At 42.5% G+C, this 15,928-nt stretch overlaps 1 protein-coding gene across 3 annotated transcripts in view; it reads right to left on the bottom strand.

Moving 5' to 3' along the window:
• Positions 1 to 15,928, bottom strand: part of BMT2 (base methyltransferase of 25S rRNA 2 homolog) — a 168,207-nt gene that overhangs the window by 96,697 nt on the left and 55,582 nt on the right. For all 3 annotated transcript variants that reach the window (XM_029616370.1, XM_029616372.1, XM_029616371.1), the window contains one exon: positions 8,067 to 8,208. In XM_029616370.1, the coding sequence (XP_029472230.1) occupies positions 8,067 to 8,208 (142 nt within the window). The remainder of the gene's footprint in view (positions 1 to 8,066; positions 8,209 to 15,928) is intronic.

Raw genomic sequence — 15,928 nt, 5'->3', positions numbered from 1 at the left:
TCTGAAGTCAGAATACCAAACCAAGCCTCTTTTGGCCATCAGAAAACTACAGCAATCACATCATATAGTGTCCCTTAGCTGGCAAGCATGTCATACTGAACTGAACATATATTTCAAGAGTTAAGAGCTCTGTCCCAGTAGCCTACTCAACTATAGTAAAGTTGGTCCAAAGAATAGGTAACCAAGCTTTGGCAAATCGGGTGTAATTACCTAGATAACTGCTTTCAATACTATCAATGCAAAGTCGCTATGTTGGAGCTACCAAATAGAAGGCTAAGAATGAAATGTCTGCCTTTACATACTGGGTCCAGTGCAACCACTAGGGCGGTGCCGGACCAGCTTTTAAAAGGGTCTAGGCCTGTGCACTAAGATGCATCCTGTGCTCTGTGGCGATTCTAAACCACATGTTTGAGAAAGGGCATGTCAACTGTCACCTTTTGGTTTCCATCTGCATCCATTAGTTGGTGCATGGCACAGTTGCCTATGTGAGTACGGACGTGCATCCCTATTCTGCAGCAATAAGCGAGTGATGTGCACAGCAACCTACAGTACCTGAATGTAATGCACTTTGCAGTGCCTGAAAGGCATAATAGAAATCAAGTAAATAAATAAAATCCTGACCTCTAAGGCTCCATCCTAACCAAGATATCTAATGACTTTTATAGAAGGTAGTGAGGTGCCTGCAGGTTTTCATGGATGAGGGCAGCATTCCTTGTGGTCTGATGTGAGTACTGGGGAGGTAGAGCATATAATCCAGTGATGGAGCCTTTGTGTGTGAAAGATGAGGAGACTCCAGTGGCCGATACCCTTAATGCTGCTAAACTGTAAGGAAGAGTGCTGGAAAATAGTGAGGCCACGACAGCAATACAGGGATTCAGGCATGTTTAAGGAAAAAGGTATGAGGCTAGTGTCCTGTGAATGCTGTTCCCTAGGGAGAGGACAGCATATATGTGCATGGAAACAAGTACTTTTGTTTACTTTTAGATATGTTGGCTTTTTATGCTAGCCCTGCAGCTTGCTAAGCCATTGATGGCTCGTAGTGTGCATGTGTGCTGTGGTTCTTCCCATTGATTCTTATGGAGCAAGATGAAAACATGGTTCAAACTCTTTTGAAAATAAGATGGTGTGAAGTGAAATATGGGAAGATGTTTTTTGCTTCTTGCAGATATCACAGCATGAGTATGCTTGGTGCCATTTTCCTATTTTTTTTTTATTTGGGTTTCCTTTGTTTTTCTTTTTTATTATATGGAACAGGTAATACACAAGCAAGTTTCCATTTCTGAAAAGGGATAAAGCAGCTAATTTATTCCTTGGCTTGGAGCAGGATGAGCCTGAAATGTTTTATTATGTACTCATTTACATCTGAGTTGCCTCTATTCAGCCTCCTGGGCAGATTCCTCTTCCAGCTTTGAAAAGTGAATATTTATATTCAAGAGCTTATCTGAACAGTTGTTCATCTCAATCTCTTTCCAATTGCAAAATGGATAAATCAACCTTCTAGATTTCTTTTTTTGGTACACCTATCAAAGTAGCAGTACTGGCTAGATTCTTCAAAATATTAATGTGCTGTTCTTTGAATCTATTTTGGACTTTGTCATATCTTTTATTCCTGAAATGTAAAAGAAAATTAAATAGGACAAAAAAAAAAGTAAACATATAATTTATTAGACCCAGGTACATTCCAAAAATACCTTCCAAGTTCACACTTGTTCATGTTATATTTCTGCTTTCACCTGTATCAGTGAGAAGCCTGTATAGGGACCTGACAAGGATCAACAGCAGTGCCTTGATGCAGAGATTCACAATGGTGGACTGGCAAAGCAGGAAAACCTTTAAGACAATTTTAAACACAGGTAACGCCTCAGGAATAAAACTGCCAATCAGAACTAAAAAGGATCTTAAAAGTGGTAGTTAAAACAAAATCATTCTATTTTCTTTGCTAGTACTCAAGTTCTAAAGAAGAAATCTATTTAGGAAAAATGTTGCAACAGGGTCTACCTACCTCACCATCCAGAGCCCCCACAGAAATAAAGGTAGCTACCAGAATCAGGAACTAACCCCAGTGACGAGAGAGAGTTTAACAGTTAGAAAACCAATAAAATAGAAAAGAAAAAAGGAATCTCTCTCTGAAGAGAAAACAGAGGGCAGGAGTCCACTCCCAATGGCCATGATCAGAGGCCTGTAGGCAAGAAAAAGCAGTGGAAATATCAGATGGTGTGCACAGAAAGAGCTGGAGGAGTGCCTGGGAGAGGAGAACTAGAATATTCTTTACAGGGCTAGAATGGAGTATGCAGGGTCTTGTGCACTGGAAGCAGAGGGGACAGGTGGAGCAAGTTACAGCTAGAGATGTGAAGATCTTGGGGGTGGGGGGGGTGACATCTTCAAAAGTTTTCTGGGCCTTCACATTCTGCTTTAAGTGACGTGTACATGTGTACGGATAGGGAAGGCGGTGTTTTATGTGATGTAAAAAGTTCTTGTTGAGTTAGGTTTGCTTAGAAATGTGTTAACCACACATCTGCCTATACCACTCGACAGGCAACAAGCAGACTTCAGTCAATATAAAAGAATCCTTAGCACAAATAAGTCTGTCAAAGACTGGTTTATTGCTTCAACAGGGAACTCAAAGCCTGCATCACTCATAAGTTACAGCATACAAAAATGTGACACATCTGCTTGTGTTATCGTTTCATAATTCTGTTCCTAAGATGCCTTACCAAATATTAAAAGACCTTGATCCACTATAGAGTAGTTAAGCTATCCCATGACCAGAAAACTAAAAACCTTCCCTACAAAATTACTGCATAATCTTAGAATCTGTGCCCATGTTTGGTACTAAAGCAATGTTATACTACCATAATATATTGCACCAAGTACACTATAATACAGAATGTGCCATATAATAGAAACATAGAAACATAGAAATGACGGCAGAAGAAGACCAACCGGTCCATCCAGTCTGCCCAGCAAGCCTTACACTTATTTTTTTCTCATACTTAACTGTTTCTCTTGGCTCTTAGTAACCTTATGTTCTAATTCCCTTTTCACCCCCACTATTAATGTAGAGAGCAGTGATGGAGCTGCTTCCAAGTGAAATATTAAGTTTGATTAGTTGGGTAAGCGGCAGCATAGCTCTCTGCCATGAAGCAGAGGGCAATGCTGGAAATGTGTGAAGTATCAGTTTTTCTTTTCCCCTGTCATTGAAGCAGGGAGTCATGCCGGACATGCACCGAAAGTGAAGCATGCCTTGAAAGTCACATTAACTATCATCAAATATTGAAAAGCCTAATAATTGGTAATACCTATAGCCCATGAACCCATCCCTGTTTTTTTCTTTTTTTTTTTTTTTTAATTGGGAGATGGATGCCCTTCATCCTTCTACTCTGTGAAGGTGGACACCTACCACCGGCCACTGGCATCCCGCTCCGTTAATGCCTCTGTGGCTACTGCCGCTCCATGCAGTGTTTTACTACCTGCTCTTTATATGCGTCCTCTAGACCTGATGGATCCCATCCCTGGTTTTTATTATTATTTATTTAATTGGGAGATGACAGCCCTCCATCCTTCCGCTCCGTGAAGGTGGACACCTACCACTGGCTCCATGAATGCCTCTGTGGCTACTGCCGCTCCGTGCAGTGTTTTGCTACCTGCTCTTTATATGCGTCCTCTAGACCTGATGGATCCCATCCCTGTTTTGTTTTATTTTTTTATTTAATTGGGAGATGACAGCCCTCCATCCTTCTGCTCCGTGAAGGTGGAACACCTACCACTGGCTCCATGAATGCCTCTGTGGCTACTGCCGCTCCGTGCAGTGTTTTGCTACCTGCTCTTTTATACGTGTCCTCTGGACCTGATGGATCCACAATGTTTATCCCATGCCCCTTTGAAGTGCTTCACAGTTTTGGACTTCACCACTTCCTCCGGAAGGGCATTCCAGGCATCCACCACTCTCTCCATGAAGAAATTCTTCCTGACATTGGTTCTTAGTCTTCCTCCTTGGAGCCTCAGCTCGTGACCTCTGGTTCTGCTGATTTTTTTCTGTTGGAAAAGGTTTGTCGTTGTCTTTGGATCGTTAAAGTTTTTCAAATATCTGAAAGTTTGAATCATATCACCCCTGCTCCTCCTTTCCTCCAGGGTGTACATATTTAGATTCTTCAATCTCTCCTCGTATGTCAACCGATGAAGACCCTCCACCTTCCTGGTCGCCCTTCTCTGTACCGCTTCCAACTTGTCCTTGTCTCTTTGTAGATACGGTCTCCAGAATTGAACACAGTACTCCAGGTGAGGCCTCACCAAGGACCTGTACAAGGGGATTATCACTTCCCTTTTCTTACTCGATATTCCTCTCTCTATGCATCCCAGCATTCTTCTGGCTTTTGCAATCGCCTTGTCGCATTGTTTCGCCGACTTCATATCATTAGACACTATAACCCCAAGGTCTCTCTCCTGCTCCGTGCACATCAGCCTTTCCCCCCCCATCGAATACAGTTCATTCGGATTTCCACTCCCCAAATGCATGACTTTGCACTTCTTGGCATTGTAGCCCTTAGTGGTAACACTAAGGGCTACATTTTCAAAAACAGCGCATGCACGAACAAAACTCCAGGGTCGGCGCGCGCAAGGGGGTGCACATTTGTGCAACCTGCACGCGCTGCCTGTTCCCTCCGAGGCTGCTCCGAAATCGGAGCGGCCTCAGAGGGAACTTTCCTTCCGCCTCCCCTCACCTTCCCCTCCGGCCCTATCTAAACCCCCCCTACCTTTGTCGGCAGATTTACGCCTACCCGAGGCAGGTGTAAACCTGCGCACGCCAGCGGGCTGCTGGCGCGCCATCACCCGACCCGGGGGCTGGTCTGGAGGCCTCGGCCACGCCCCCAGGCCGGCGCCACGCCCCTGCCCCCTCCTGCCCCTTGTACGAAGCCCCGGGACTTACGCACGTCCCGGGGCTATGTGCGCGCTGGCGGCCTATGCAAAATAGGTGCGCCGGCGCGCGAGTGCCCTGCGCGCGTTAAATCAGCCAGATTTACACGTGCAGGGCTTTCAAAATCCGGCTCTATATATCTAGTTAAACATTGATAAAAGGTTAAATTAGCATAAGTTTGAAACTAACAGTAAATGATGGCAAAATGGTCATCAGCCTGCCTGGTTAACATTTGTCCATCTTGGGTAGATGCACATATCCATTCCCATATGCAATTCAACATCAACTTTCCCCTTCCGCATGTCTTCACCCTTTTCCTGCCACCAAGTATTCCCAAAATCTGTAAAAGTGATGGCCTCTACTACCTCCATCCACAGGCCATTTCAGGCCTTGTTACAACTTTGCTTCTTACAAAAGAGATACTTAAGCCAACACCCAGGGCCCCTTCAATATCTTATTACCAAGTTTTGTAACAATCCCCACAACCTCGTCATGTCACTGCAACAACAGTCTTGGGCTGGGGGCCATGCAACAGGGCTCCTTCTGAAACTCTGCAATCACGGGCCCTGAATCTGGTCACCAAGTGTCAACCTTAAGGAGTGAGCTTGACTCCCCCCCTCTCCAGGAACTGCAAACACCATCTCCAGCTGACTTGGGGAGCAGATAACCCGAATCGGGGATCAAACAGAGAGACCCCCTCATGGCAGTGCAAAACGCTTACTACCTGGCCAGCTCTAAAATCCTCTTTAAATATTAGAACTGCACCACTATTATCCCAACCCAAGAAACAGGGAAATGTTTTCATACAGACTGTTAGGGAAAAGAAAAGCCAAAACAAAGAAACTATATTGCTAGTTTTGTGACAGCTTGTTTTATCATGATAGCAGAACATTATTAGTGTTCTTGTAAAGAGCCTTCTTAAACCATCACTGCCCAATTATTTATTATTTATTTAAATTTTATATACCAAAATTCATGTAGCAAAGTTACATATCAATTCGGTTTACATTATAACATTAAACAGGCATGACCGAATGCAATTACATCGAACAGGTGGATAAACTTGGATCATGTAAACTGGGGATTAAAGAACAAAGTATACAATAAAGAATGAGGTTCTAGGAAGGACCTGGCTAAAAATAAAGGAGTCACGGTACAAGGTGCACATATTTGGAACGATTGAGCGGAAAATTGTTATGGATAGAAAGCTTGTTCGACTAGCCAAGTTTTGAGTCTCTTTTTAAAGGCGACAGGGCAAGGTTCTTTCCGGAGATATGGTGGTAGAGAGTTCCATAGCGCGGGGCCTGCTGTGGATAGAGTACGTTTATTTAATGAGGTTTTGATGGTTGGGGCAAGGAGAGTATCCCTATAGGCTGTTCTCACCAGTCTGGAGAGTATATGTGGCTGAAGAGGGATATTGAGTTCCAGTGGAATGAGCTTGTGTATAGATTTGTGTATGATTGTTAGTATTTTGTAAGAGATTCTAAACTTGATTGGGAGCGGGTGTAGGTTTTTCAAAATGGGGGTAATATGATTTCTTTTGTTAGACTTAGTCAGAATCCAATTACAACAGATATTTATTTTATTTGCTTCAGAGAAATGAACGGCTCCTTGCTAGGATCTGCACCTTCAACACAGATTTGGAAAGGTTACAGTTAACACCTTACACAGGTTAATTTTAAAACAAGCATTTGTGCGCCGAGCAGAGATACGCTGGAATTTTAAATCACTTGCACACTTGCCTACCACGTATACGTATGCTCTTAGTTTTAAGAGGTTACTCGAGCAAACCCACTTTGTGTATGTTCTATAGGATTCTGCCGGCTTTAAGCCACATACGTAAATAGATTTTAAAACATGCTCGCGCGAGGGACATTCCCGGGTTTTCCCCGATTAGTCCACCAGTTTGCCCAGTCAGTCAGTCTCGAGGTCACCCAGATCCCTCCGATTCTTTATCCTACACATGCCCCAGACCCCTCCCTACTTGTCCTGTAAACTCTAAAATGCAAAATCTTCAGACTTGCTCCTCATCAGGAGCAGCAGTAAAGTTACAGGACTAACAAGCTGCCGCAAGCTGTGACCTCCGGTTTTAAAAATAAGTAGTTACGCACATAACTGTTGGCCCCACCTTTCTCCCTTTGCTCATGCACATACGCATGAAAATGACAGCTTTTAAAATCCGTGCTGCTCACAAGCGCGTATAGGGGTAATTTAGCACAAGCAACACTTAAAACTGACCCCTTTGTTTTATGCATTTTATGTAAAACCTAATAATAGTATAGATTGCAAGGTCAATAACAGAACTGCCATGAGCAAAATTTGGGTTCAATTCTTGGGACAAGTCTCTACTCCCTAGGCTGCGGATGCCTTAGAGCCAGCTTTCCCAGACCCAAAGGGTGGAAGTCTTGGCCATTGCACAACAGCAACACCTAGTGGCTAGACTTAGAGAGTCTACATTAGCCGGGATCCAGAGGGAACCGCAGTGTGTGGCTAATGACTTGCTGCGAAGGCTGGGTTGAGTTGTGAGGGGGATATGAAAACAGGTGGGAAAGAAACCTGAGAAGTTAATCTCAGTCCTATTTCAAATGAGCTGGAAATATAAACAAACAAACAAACAGTGTAGGCAGAAACTGCCAGGCCTCCTCACCCCTCCCCAAATAAAGGCTGCACATATGGACAGCTAGTGTGATGAAGGTAATGTTATTATACTGCAGAACGAAGCCATGTTGACGTCAGAAAGGAATTATACTTTCTAAAAGGGGCCATTTTTCAAAAAGTGAGACAACTACTTTTTCGAGTTAGGCTCCTAAATTGGACCTTTTCAAAATGTACTAGGCCTGAGTCCCTAAATTTAGGCTCCTAGTTTCATTAAGACTCTAAATTTAGGCCCTTAAAAAATGGATTCCTAAAGGAGTGTAGTTAGGGTGGGGAAATGAAGTTAGGAGCCTGGCACAGAATTTCAGAACTAAGCATCTAATTTAGGAGTAAGTCTAAGCAAATGATTAACAGGCCCAAATTTAAGAACCTAACACTTAAATTTAGGTAACTATGTGAGATTTCAGCTGAAAACAGACACCTAACTTAGGGACTTAATTTAGGGGCTCTGAGTTTAGGAATATGAGGCCCAAGTTACAATCTTCCAGATATTTACCTGCGACACCATTCGATACGACCCTCCCCTTCGCATGTCTTTTTCCAGTGATTGTCCGCCAGGTTTTTCATGGCAATTGCATATTCAGAAAGGGTTTCTTCGTCTTCGCAGTGCTCACGCCAGATCTTGTTAAAATCTCCCACTAATCAACAAAAAGACAAGCATTAAAGAAAAAGTTTTTAAAAAGCATACCACTGTGATCCAGTCTCATCTAATATAGCACATGCCATGCTTGCTCTCCTCAATTGAAAATGCAATAAATTTTAAAGAGCAAGAGCAAATTGTCAGCCATTCAAATCTAGTCTTTGAGGAAAAGGCGGGAAACTCTTGCTTCGCTTCTGCTTAGGAGTCTTGCTCAACAGCTGCAAACTTCACCTTTGCAAGAGAGAGTATTTGCTATGTTGAAGCAAATACCTCCCCTCGAGAGAAAAAGTTAGCTTGCATGTTGAACAATGTTATACATGTATTCCTGTTACCATCATCCACCTGAATATCAGCCCCATTGTTTTTATACAGATCTGGGAAATAAAAGTGAATACATTTTTTAATTTATTCTCAAAAGGTCTAGTGACACAGGAAATGGCCTGACTATTTTGTAGCCCAGTGATAGATTAAACATACTCTCCCCTTTCCTTAAGTCAGCGCAAACTCAGATCAATGATACTTAACTAGATAGCTGTAAAAGCTGACCGTATGTAGGTCTGGGTGCATAATCTTTCCTTCACAGTACGTGCAATTTATGAAAAAGTATCAGATAAGAGCAAGGAATTAAACAAAATGATTGAACAAAGTGTAAGTTCCCAAAGCAATGTAGCCACACACAATGCAGGAGCGGCATTGATGAATTGGGGCAAACAGTAGGATTCCTATCTTATCACCTGCAGCTACTGATCTAAAACCTTAATTAGGAAAATACTATATAAAATGACAGACCAAAACGAATCCTAAGAGAAACTCTAGAAAGAAAAAGATGACATCACATTAAGTGCTGTAAATGCACTGTAGCCCTCATTGATTTTCCAAAGTGAAACAAATACACTGTAAAAATAAGCTAGATTAAATGAGTCATGTGTAGGATAATACTCTTGGGGGTATGAGAATAAGAAGGTTCACTGTACTTTCAATGTTGTAATTGCTCATATAAAGCAGAAAAATATATAGGAACTTCAGTTGAAAATACACCATAAATTACAGCACAAAGCTCCAGGTATCGATGTTGGCTGGAAGGAGGCAGCGAGTCATCAGCCTGCATGCTCCATCTCCTTTTAGCCAGCAGAGACTGACATGCATACCTGGTGCTTTCCAATATTTCTGTGAAGGCTCATAATTTATGCAAATTCCCAGAGTCTCCAGGTAAAAGTAAAACCTAGACAGTTCCAAATATGCCTATAGTCCTTGCCTCCTGTGCCCTCATGCGACTCACCCAGGAGGCGGCGGTGAGGCTCCAGCAGGTAAACCGGTGCTGGTTCATAATCGCCACACACACACATACAGGCTGTCTAGATGGGCCCAAGATCCTTTTCTCCCGCCCTATGCATCCCCCAGGTCAGTGAAGTGGGAGTGTACGATTAAGGAAAGAGAGTGGTTGTGGGGAGGCAGCAGTGGAGGAAGGAGTAGAGGAAATTGAGTTCATCCGCTCTGAAAAACCAACTTGTCATTCACACGCAAACGCATGGATTTTTCCAGCCCTGTCATGCCATCAGCATAGATATGCCTTTTGGGCAAGTAGGTAGTAGCAAAAAGATATCAAGTGGAAAAAAACAAAAAACAAAACAGGAGACCCATCTTCTTGACAGATAGATGCATGCAAGGAACAAATATTTTTGGCACTATGTTTCCCATAAACCTCTGTGTAATACATGTCTAGATTTTTCCTCTCCTCCTTCCCACCCCCATTTCCCTTCTGCAGTAATATTTGACACTTGTTAAAAACCATCATGTTTCCAAATGCTTCAAATCTATGTTGGGTGGAAATACTCCAAACTAAAGCTGTTTTTGAAGGAGATAATTAACTTAGTTACAGTTATTGCTGATTCCCTCAATGAAATCTGATTTTTTCATAGTTTCCAACTAAGCCCACTACCTAACAAGAAAGGAAATAGCAAAAAGGCTGTTTGTCAGGGACCTGCTAATAGCAGTTACTGTATAGCTTTACACCATCAAAAAAAATGACTGACTACATAGCATGTAGGCAACCTATTTAATGGAGACAGGTTGCCAGGATCAACTGTGCTTGAACAGACAACCTTAGCAGGCAGAGGCTGGGAAGCTGCAGAGGAGCCAAAGGCAATACCGAGGCAGGGAAAGGCCAGGGGATATTTATCCTCTGGTTGCCAGGGGTCCTGCTGGTTCAATGTATTATCAACCATGACACCTAGATCCTTTTCCTGAATAGTGACTCCTAATGTGGAACTTTGCATTGTGTAACCATAATTTAGGTTCCTCTTCCCTAACTGCATCACTTTGCACTTGTCCACATTAAATTTCATTTGCATTCCCAGACTCCCAGGTTTGTAAGTTCCTCTTGCAGCTTTTCACAATACTCTTATGATTTAACAACTTTGAATAACTGTATGTCATCGGCAAATTTGATCTCCTCACTTGTTCCCATTTATAGGTCTTTTATAAATATATTGAAAAGCAGTGGTCCCTGTGGCATTCTGCTATTCACCTTTCTCCATTGGGAAAATTTACCATTTAGCCTCAGTGGACCTCATGTTCACCCAAATCAAGATTCCATTACAAGTGAAGGGGATGAGTACAGCAGTAAGTCAAAATAATGGGCCACTGATAGTGACAATTCACAATCAACAGGAGGGACAATGTTTTGATCCCATCCGTGTGCCATAGTTTGCAAACATGCTGGGATTACCATGATCTACTCTTATCTTCTGCCATCAGAAATGTCTTCCTAATTTAGAAGGATAAGCAGCCAAAAGCAAGCAAGCAAGTATTCGATGTGTTATACTATGACCAATGAGAAGGTGAGACAGATACCTGAGAAATACTCAGAATTTTGGAACTGGGCATCCAAATGGCAGAGGAAATTTAATGTGAATGAGTAAAAAGTGATACACATGGGGAAAAGTAACCCACACTGTAGTTACACAATGTTAGGTCTATGTTAGGAGTTATGACCCAGGAAAAGGATGTGGGCGTCATAGTGGACAACGCTTTGAAATTCTCACCTCAGTGGTATGGCAGCCATCACAAAAGAAAATATTAGGAATTAAGAAAGGAATGGAGAATAAAAACAATTTCATAATGCCACTGTACTGCTCCATGGTGAGGCCACAACTGTACTAGTCACTGTATCTCAAAAAAAGACAGAAGTTGCATTAGACCAAAATGATAAAGGAAATAGAATGGCTCCCCTATAAGGGAAGGCTAATAGGGCTAATCAGCTTGGAGATGAGACGACTGAGGGAGGATATGAAATAGGTCTTTAAAATCTTCAGTGGAAGAGTACTGGTAAATGTAAACCAGTTATTTTATTCTTTCCAAAAATACAAAGACTAGGGGACACCCCATGAAATTAGTAAACAGCATATTCAAAACAAATCACAATTTGGTTTTTCACTCAACTTACAATTAAGCTCTGGAATTCATTGCCAGAGAATGTGGTTAAGGCACTCTTAGTAGCTGGGTTTAAAAAAAAAAAAAAAAAAAGTTTGGACAAGTCCATAAACTGTTATTAATCAAGAAGACTTAGGGATTAGGTACTACTTATCACTGTATGATAGCAGCATATGATCTATTTATAGTATGGGTTCTTGCTAGGTACTTGTGACCTGGATTGGTCACTGTTGGAAACAATGTACTGGCCTTGATGGACCCTTGATCTGATCCAGTATGACAAATCTTATGTAAAAGTGGTTGCAAACATACCTCCCCCCCAGAGTTAATGACCGTCCAAAAGAGCTGAAAGACGTTCTGTTCAGAATAATTTAATCCCTGTCTTAATCAGAGCTAAAGGCATATGATTATCTACAAAAACATGAAAAATTTCAGACCTTCAACACCCTAATAGGAGCCCCGATCTTCTTCATATCAAAGAAAGATTATTTTCTCTGATCCAGTGTGGATTATTGGGCCCTTAATGCAATCACTAACAGGTACCACCTCCCTCTCATTAATGAGCTCCTGGAACATGTCTAGGGCACCCAGATCTTCACTAAGGGGAGCCCACAACTTAGAAAACAGCATTCTGTATCAAACATGGACACCTCAGGTACCTAATAATTCCATTTGTATTAAGGAACAGAATCCAGTAAATAAGGATAGATAAAGACCAGTATGGCCCATCCAGTCTTCTGATGGGTGAGATGAATGGGAATGTGCATATAAGCATCTTTCAGATTCAGAATACATAACCAATCCTTCAGGTGAATAAAAAGGGAGAATCATTTGGATGAAGCTCATCTTGAGCCTTTCCCATAACAGCAGTCCGTTTAGTCTTCACAAGTCCAGTATAGGCCTCATTCTCCTCATCCTGCATTTATCACAATCCACTTGTGATTTAACTACTCTGAATAATTTTGTATCTGCAAATTTGATTCCTCGTATTCCTTTCTAGATCATGTATGAATATATTGAAAAGCACTAGTCCAAGTACAGATCCCTGAGGCACTCCACTGTTTACCCTTTTCCACTGAGAAAACTGACCATTTAATCCTACTCTCTGTTTCCTATCTTAACCAGTTTGTAATCCACAAAATGACATCACCTCCTATGACATGACGTTTTAGTTTTCTTAGAAACCTCTCACGAGGGACTTTGTCAAACACCTTCTGAAAATCCAGATACACTATCTACTAGTTCACTTGTATTCACGTTTATTAACCCCTTCAAAAAATGAAGCAGATTTGTGAGGCAAGACTTTCCTTGGGTAAATCCATACTTACTATGTTCCATTAAACCATGTCTTTCTATATACTCTATGATTTTGATCTTCAGAATAGTTTCCACTATTTTTCCTGGCAATGAAGTCAGGCTCACTGGTCTATAGTTTCCTAGATTGCCTCTGGAGCCCTTTCTAAATATCGGGGTTACATTGGCCACCCTCCAATCTTCAGGTACAATGGATGATTTTAATGACAGGTTACAAATTTTAACAGATCTGTAATTTCATTTTTTAGTTGAGTTCCTTCAGAACCCTGGGTTGCTTACCATCCAGTCCAGGTGATTTGCTACTCTTCTGGTCTACTACATCTTCCATCTATACACTATATATTTCTGGGGAGCTTCAATCCAGGGATTCAGCACAGAACCCTGGAAGACCTTCTTTCCAAATGCAACAAACACCTTCAGGTGCTTCTCATGGGGCATGTTAGAGTGATCACAAGTGCATTTAACAGGCTTCAATGCTGATTCTACCACCTTGGCATGGTGTGGTAACTGGACCACCCAAATCTTCGGGCAGCCTGAACCCTATATTTTAAGACCAGTTTCCAGGACACCAGAAGGCACAATGTAGGCATCTTCTACATACTCATCTGAATGTCCTGTAGAAATCTGTAAATCAAAGTGAATACAGCCCACTTTTTGACCCACTAATTCGTGAAGGGACTCCCCTGGAAAAGGAAACTTCGTCATCTGATAAAAAGGACTTACTCCTAATGCTGAAAGCTCTTTAAGTGAACATGCAGCACCATGGAACTTGAAGCAGCCTCGTTATGTGGGATAAATTACTCTATCTGGGACAGGAATGGACTAATCTTCCTCTTTTGTCTTCAGGACTAAGAAGACAAAGAAATTCTTCACTAGAAGGCTGTAGAACTAGGGGGTCATGGTATGAAGCTCCAAGCGGGATGGCTCAAAACCAACTACTGGAAATATTTCTTCATGGAAAGGGCTGTGGATGCATGGAATACCCTCCTGGAAGAGGTGGTGAAGACAAAAATGGTATTAGAATTCAAAAGAAAATGGGATACCACACGGATTCCCTAGAGACTAGAGAATGGAAATAGAGAACTAGGATAAACTACTGTGATGGGTATTATATTCCCACGGTCAATAAAAGAAGGCAGGCTATAAGGAAAACCTGGGAAGGAGACCCAGTAAGTAAAAGAAGCCAGAGTAGGAGTGAGCAAGACTCCAACAAAACACACGAGGTCCTAGGAGGAGGAGGAAACACCCAGGTTTTACTTCAATGGGAGGAGAGAGCCCAGGTGTTGTGGGGGAAGGTTGAGAGCTTGTCCTATTAGAACCAGAAGAAAAGACAGAGGAGATGGAGGTGTTGAGCAGCTGTGAGGATGAGCCTGAGCCAATGGACCTGGGAGACAAGTGGTGGAAACCCCTTCCAGAAGAGGATATACTCAGGGAATCTGCAGGTCAGGAGCTTTAAGCAAACACTGCCGTGGGTGGGTGTAGTTGCAGCCATAGTGAAAGGGGAAGTACAAACCCTAGTTGCAGACTATAGTGGGAGGAGGCAATAGGGCCTGGTTCTCCTAGAATCAGATCTATAGAACACAAGCCAGTCCTAGGCTGTGGAGGAAGCAACTGTAAGCAGCAGGTATGAGGATTAAGGAAAGAGTTGTTTTATTACTGCATGATTTGGGGATTGTTGATTGATAGAGTAAGTAGAGACTTTAAACTACCAGGCTAAAATAGGACTATGTTTGCTTAAGCCCAGCTCACCAACTGGGGTGAGAACTCTAATCCATAGCTGGGACACCCTGGAAGAAATGTGGTAAAAGGGGAGCCTCTGAGGGAGGAGCCAGGGGAAGCTGCAAGGAGAAGTCAAGCAGCAGGACTAAGGAGAAACACCCCTAGAGACTTAACCAGTGTTTCAGCTTCTTATTTAACTAGAAATTCCCAGCCAGGTTGTGACTGGGAGAGTGGCCAGTGGCATGGACCTGCAACAATATGTTAACATTAAAAAGTGTGGCTTTTCTGCATGAGGGTAGCGTGCAAAGAGCAGCAGTTACTACCCTTGACAGAAGGCATGGTGGGGAAGCCTGCATGAAGTAGCAGTTACTAACCCAAGCAATTTACTAGGTAGACCGAATGGACCATTTTGGCCTTTATCTGCCATCATTTACTATGTTATTATAACTGGGCTTGCACTATTTGGGAATCCCTCTGAGCTAGAGTAGGAGAAACCTCCGCTTCAGAATCCCAGATCACCTCCTCCTTGCTCAGGGCTGCCAGTAAAACTGAAGAGGAACCTGGCACCACAACCACCTTTGAGGCACTTTGCATCAGGGTACATCAAGTCCTCCCTTTGACCAGCACCTCATTCCATAGATGGTACCATTAGTCTTCAGCAACTAATCCAAGAACCAGGATCAAGTTGCAGAGTTCCTCTGGTGGGGAGGTATATATGGCAATTTTGGAAGGTGATTCGATGGAATCCCCATAGATTCCTCCTCATCCCCTGACCATGGAGGGAACACAAAGCCACAACCCCGATAAGAAGGGTGAGCAAAGCAGAGACAACCGTAATAAAATGGATGGGCCCAAAAAACAAGAAGGAAGTCGGTCTAACAAAGCTGTGAGGGATACAAACACAGAGGCTGAGGTCCTCAAAAATATTTTAGGGTACTCACCGGAATATTGTTTTACAAATAAATATATTTTTGAGGACCTCGGCCTCTCTGTGTTTGTATTCATCCATAATAAAATGACATCCATTGTTGGACTCTCAGTTCTCCACTCTGACATCATTAATGGTGCTGCAATCCACTGCACCAAGTGTATTGACTGCACCTTGGAATACAAGCGCTGCATCAGCAACACAGAAAACACCCTGTCAGCCCCAGTGTCTGGATAAAATAAATGACTCCGCACCATAGGGATCTTCTGCGCCATGAGCAAAGATGGCACCCGAGTTGATGAGACTATATCCTGCCTTGGCACTT

The sequence above is a fragment of the Rhinatrema bivittatum genome, chromosome 9, assembly GCF_901001135.1.
Source record: "Rhinatrema bivittatum chromosome 9, aRhiBiv1.1, whole genome shotgun sequence".
NCBI lineage: Eukaryota > Metazoa > Chordata > Amphibia > Gymnophiona > Rhinatrematidae > Rhinatrema > Rhinatrema bivittatum.
This window is presented reverse-complemented; position numbering and strand designations above follow the sequence as displayed.